The following is a 6,019-nucleotide window of genomic DNA, read 5'->3' on the forward strand; positions in this document are numbered from 1 at the left end:
AACATAGTGGTTTCATTACCTCAGTTTGACAAAAAGCAAAGAAAAACGTATCTATAAAGCCACATTGCGCTTCACACATTGTGTGGATCTCAAAGTATTTAGTTTTACTAGCTATTTCTTTGAAGCAATAGTTACTCCCCCTGTACGTCAAGCTTTGAAAGAAAATTATCAAAATTATTGCGAAGTCTACCTTATTGATATTAAAATGGACAACAATAACATCTGTTTAAAAACAAAAAAAAATTATTAATGTTCTCTGTTACATGATGTTCTTTGTTGTCATGTGACTAGCTTAGTCGTCACATTGGATACAAAATAATTAAAAAAAAAAAACAAAGATAATAGGGGTAGAACCCTAAAAGTATAAAACCTTGGAGTTGAAGTATATATCAATGATGAAAAACCCTTGTTTGATAACACAGTCACAAACCCACAGAACACACTACCTATGTACCGAGTATTTCATGTTAATGGTTGAATGGTTTCATCATAACTAGTAAGTAAGCTTCTGAGAGCAACTCTGTCAGGCAAACGAATGCTACTCATGTTCCCCCACCTTTCATTCTCCATATTGTAGAGATAGACCTTACCGCTTGAATCCGATAGCACAAGGTCTCCTGTGTGGATTGTACCTAAAGGAGAGGGGCTTCCTGCATTTCGCCAAGAGAAGTTGAACCTGATCCCCTTCACACCCCAAATCTGGTTTTCGTAGTCCTCCAAAATCCATAACCCCATTGTGTTCTCAATGATCGGCCCCCCTTCATATACAGCCACATATATATCCGTTCACTTCTATGAGTTCTAAGCTCGGATAATTGCCTGCATGTATCGGAAACGGGATCACTCTGAATCTCTCGTCTCTGAAATCGAATACCACAATGACATTCTCATCCTCGTGCATCCAATGTATGCCTCCACGGAGCCACACGCTCCTCCTAGAAAAATTCAAAGATTTTGGATTGAAAGGGAGATGATCCAAGTCCAAATCCCTCCACAAGCTTGTACTACCTAGACTGAAAATCTTCAACTTCAACTTGGTACCGGTTTCGTGCACGATTTTGTGCACTTGCAGAACCTTATACTCGTTTGTAAGTTCACTAAACCCTAGCCGGTGTACAACTTTGTCACATGTGGAAGCGCGAGGAAGAGTAATGACCTCTCTTGTGCATGGATTAACTATGTGAGCATGCTCGGACTGTGAGCATGGTTCGGACAAGAGGATTAAACCATTTACACTGTGTGTGCCGCGGAAAAAAGAGAAGTTAGACGCTGGAAGTGTTAGGATGTGGGTTGGTAATGTCAGCTGTCCTTTCCGGTTGATTTGGAGGGAGAAGAAGTGCTGGCATGGCTCCGAGTTTCCGCTGGATGTGGTGAGAAAAAGGTGAGTGTGGTCTTGGCGGAGCGGGAAGTGGCGGTAGTGTGCTTTAACAAAGGAAGGTTCGCAGATTAGAGAACACCAGGATTTGCATACCTGCCGGAATCTCATCAAAGACTCCGCCGGTAACCGAGGCAGTATTTCAGAGCTTTGGATTTCAGTTGATAGCTCTGTCCCTCCCGCTGAGCTTGGATTCGACAAACTTGAATCCATGTTATGTTTTTGCGGAAGAAGCCGGCGATTAAGTGAGGGAATCACAGGCGCTGGTTCCCTATTAATAACTAAACGTAAGGTTTCCTTGCTTTGCAGGGTTTCCTGATCCGAATGAAAGAGAACCAAGATTTGCATACGGATTTGAGTATCAACAATGAATCCACACGGGGAAAGCCCTAAAAGGCTAAATCCAAATGAGTAGTCCATCAGGAAAAGCCCAATAATTTGCTACTAAACTTGTACAAATTACCAAATGATATCATTTGCATTTTGCATGCATATATGGCGTTTTACAGTGTTACAGAGATTAATTAATTCATATTCATCCTTATTCACGTAAGCCTGAAGGATCAGGCATAAGTTCATATAATTAACCAGCAATTGCAGTATATGATATATATAGGACGATTAGGACGTACCTCATGAGGCCGGCCAGTATATCGATCAGTAATATATATACTGCTTTGGTGCGAAACTATAATTAAACGTTTTGTTAAATTAATATCATCTCAAAGCTCAAATTCAAGAAATCTGAATTTAATTTATGGTCTAGCCTAGCCGTTCTTGTTAGCCATCACGAACTTGTCTCACAGTCATTTTCATTTCTGTTTAGTGAAATGAGCTAAGCTCAAATTTTCTTTCATTTGGACAACAATGATCATCGAGAAGAAAGATAGAAAACAAATTCAAAATAACTAATCAACAAGTAACAATTAGTACTGGTGCTACCCCATAGGTACAAAACTATATATCTTATTTATCCAGACTGGCTTTCTAGCTAGCTAGCTTCACTATTTAGTCTCTTCTGTCACACAATTGTTGTCTCAGGGACCCCTATAATGGTTACTTGAGCTATACTTTCTGCTAGACACGTAGCATATACATTTCAGACATAAATTAAACTATACAAGTGGATATATATTATTTCTTGTTTCATACTCTATTTATACTTTGGGTACCAGTTCGATCTATCAGTCGACATTGATATACATTGTCAAGTCATCACAAGTTGCATTGAGAACTGCAAAGTGTTAGATTCGACGACATTTTCCAAAGCTTTGAGCTTTCCACAGGAAGGTGATGAGCATCATGATCTGTGAATCTATATATATATGATGGTGTTCTGGATTATGACATAGGATTTCTTGGCTTGCAGTCGAGAATTATTTGTGGAATATCTATATGATGGTGGTCTGGTGATGAAGTTAGGATTTCTTAGCTCTTTTTCAGTCCAAAAAGTCTTTCGTGGGGCAAACTGGTCACCAACAACAATCCAAAATTATAAATTTTCATGCCTCAAACACCTATATTATGCAGACATATGTGAGAAACGATTTAAGTATCACAGAAATTGTAAATCTGCAATGATGGCTCACATTCAACATCTCATATTTTCAGTTAACATTGAATTGGAAAGCTTGTACTTCTGAAACTCTAAGTTGGTGATATCATAAGAACCATTTCTGTGTACATATCCATCACGCTGTAATGTTCTAGTTATATTCAAGAATCTGATTCAATATATGGAAAAGGCATATTGCTGATTAAGCAATGAGGCAGCAGCTTAATTCTAGACCAGGAAAAGACATCAAATTATCTTGAAATTAATGGTGCTCATTGACGACTTAAGGGAATTGATGCCTTCTAAAATGGTTGGTAGTGTGATGACAAAGGTGATCGAAATTTCAGAGACACAGCATATTGTTATTTAGATCATTAGATTTTGTTGTGCTGGTAGATAAAGTATCCAAGTTTATACCTAAATCTGTTCTTGTGCATATTAGTTAATGATTATCTGCTTTATCTAAGTGTAGTTTCATGAATGAGTTGAACTGTTGAAGTGGGTTCGAGAATATAGATGAGCTCAATTTACTTTCCCAGCTAGTTAGTGGGATCTTGATATCATACTTAGAAAGCAAAGAAAGGAAATTGGTTAAACCAAAGTACCAAACTAGTCAAGTATTCTTCAGGTCGAGCAAATTAAGTCGCTATTCTAATTACCAAGTCAATTTGTTAACCATGTTACAGAAGCACAAGGATTCTTCAAATTTGTAAATACATATTGGTTCTAATTCTTGAAGAACCATATACGGTAGTTGGAAAGAGGGTGACATATTAGCCCCTCATGACGTTTTACTCGCAATTGTGAGAGGTGTAAGAGATGGATGCATACATAAAACATTTAAGTTATGGCTATGAGAAATTGATCATTTCGTATAATCAGATGATGGTCTGATGATCGGCGCTGATTATCCAATATCCACTGTATAAGTTTGTATTTTTTGACAAGAACAGCTTCCTTCACCTTATGTACGTGGGACAAATGCTTATAGATTTATGGTTCTATATGTTGATGACAAAGCTTTGTAATTGACAACTGATCGATTACTAGCCAGCTAGAAACAAATGTGGAACTTCTTTTCCTGAAAATGATTGTTTATGGACAAGAATCAAATTTGTTACTCATCAATTGAAATTGAAATGCCACTTGGTGATCGATCGACAATCAAGAGAGGATTTAGTACCATTTAACAAACCGTAATCCTTTTGAAGTCTTCGATCAGAATACTCGCTCTATCCGTAGCACAATTGAGAAGAGCCTATCGAGCAAGGTATGATGTACAAGGTAGCTATCAAGAATAAAAATAAAAGCTGAAGTATCATATTCTTCCACACTAACCGTACATTGTTTCCATAATCCCAATTAGCATTCACAGATAGCTCTCTAATTGGCCATTGGCATGGATAAACATAAACAAAAGCCAAATAAATTAAAACAAAAGAAGCTTTGAATTGTTAATCGTAGATGCAAAAATGCATCAGAGATCAAACAAAACATAAACAAAACAAGAATTAGTGCATGTATATATAAAGTTAGAGATACAAGAATCACACTGTTTCAGATGAAAGAATTGCAGAGTGTAATCAGTATTAAACACACAACAATTTCGGCACAAAAGAGAAAATTCTACCACTATGATTAAGAATCCGGCTAATTGATGGCCGGTATCAGAAATTTGGTCGAAATTTTTACCATTCAAGAACCATGAACCCAGTCCCAAAGTGGGTTTCTTTCATCAGTAAACTATTGAATTTTGTAAATGAAAATATGCATGTTTCAACCAAAGCCAACAAAGAATATTCACACGCTAACTTATTATGGAGATTGGAATTCGATTCCATTCCCTTTTATGATTATTCCAGAACATACCAAATCCCACTTGCTAACACGGCCATGAAGCATCTGTAATCTTCAGATTTTCAACCTGTTTATCTAATTTCTTAATAACACGCCGACGATCGGAATAAAATCCTTAAAAGTTAAAACCGACGGGACAAGTAAAATATCATAAAAAGTAAATACCCAGAAAAATTTACACAAGTGGTAAAATAGTGAAATTTAACCCCAATTTGATGAAAAATTACTGTACATAGTATTTAAGTAGCCGTAGAAACATAACATTTAACTTTCTCCCCTATTTTTTTTATTTTTTATTTTTTACTCTTTTCACATTATCAGCTCTGGTTTTGAAGCACAATGGCCATAGACTCTTCTTCATGACGAAACCTCTTCTGCCTCTCAATGAAAGCTTCAATGGCGCGTTGAAACTCCTCGTTGCTCAAGCCGTCCTCCTGATCTAAATCTTCGGGCACCGTTTCCTCGCCGGACTTCAGCATTTTCCGGCAATTCTCCGTGTCCGACCTTTTTAGCTTCGCCGGAACATCTCTAACGAACTTCTCTGACTTCGTCCTCCGTATCGCTTTCGTAAACTCCAAACCCGAGTCCGACTCTGACTCCGCGCCGGAGTCCAAGTTCGCTTCACCTTTAGGATCGCCGGCGGTGCTCATCACCTCGGAGATGATCTGCTTGTCCTCATACACAACCTCCTCTTTCGGGACGACGTCGTCACTGGAGCTCGACTTCTTTCCGTCGGTGAACTGATCGTAAAGGTGAGTCTCGACTTCGATGTTTGGAGGGGCGGTGGCGAGGTGGTGGGACTTGGCGAAGAGAGAGACGATGATGGCGTTGCAGACGAGGAAAACAAAGAGGGGGCTGGAGACGACGCCGGAGAAGAGGCGGAGGTAGTCGACGGAGACGCGGAGGGCGCAGGGGAGGCGGGTGAAGGTCCAAGAGAGGAGGACAGCAGCGAGGCAGAGCTCGGCAAGGCGGAAGAGCCTGGCGATGGCGCGGAGGCGGTTGTACCTCCGCATGGCGCTGGCTTTCTCGGCCTTGACGTTGTCGACGAAGCTCCATGAATCCATTTTAGAGATAGAGAAATCGAAACAGAAATGGAGGAAGCTAGAGATGAAGGATGGATTGGAGTGAAGAAATGGAGAAGAGGAGTATGGAGTAGACCGTACAGAAGAGAGAGCAGTGAGTGCGTGGGAGTCTGGGAGAGAGAGAGAAAGAGAGGGTTTTTTTGTGTTTGT

General features: G+C 39.4%; 1 protein-coding gene across 1 annotated transcript; it reads right to left on the reverse strand.

Annotated features, from left to right (window-relative positions):
• Positions 1-5,104: 5,104 nt before the first annotated feature.
• LOC101309398 lies at positions 5,105-6,019 on the reverse strand. Its single transcript, XM_004289074.1, has one exon. It carries the CDS (start codon positions 5,849-5,851, stop codon positions 5,105-5,107), a length of 747 nt encoding a protein of 248 aa, XP_004289122.1. The 5' UTR covers positions 5,852-6,019.

The sequence above is a fragment of the Fragaria vesca genome, linkage group LG1 (assembly GCF_000184155.1).
Source record: "Fragaria vesca subsp. vesca linkage group LG1, FraVesHawaii_1.0, whole genome shotgun sequence".
NCBI lineage: Eukaryota > Viridiplantae > Streptophyta > Magnoliopsida > Rosales > Rosaceae > Fragaria > Fragaria vesca.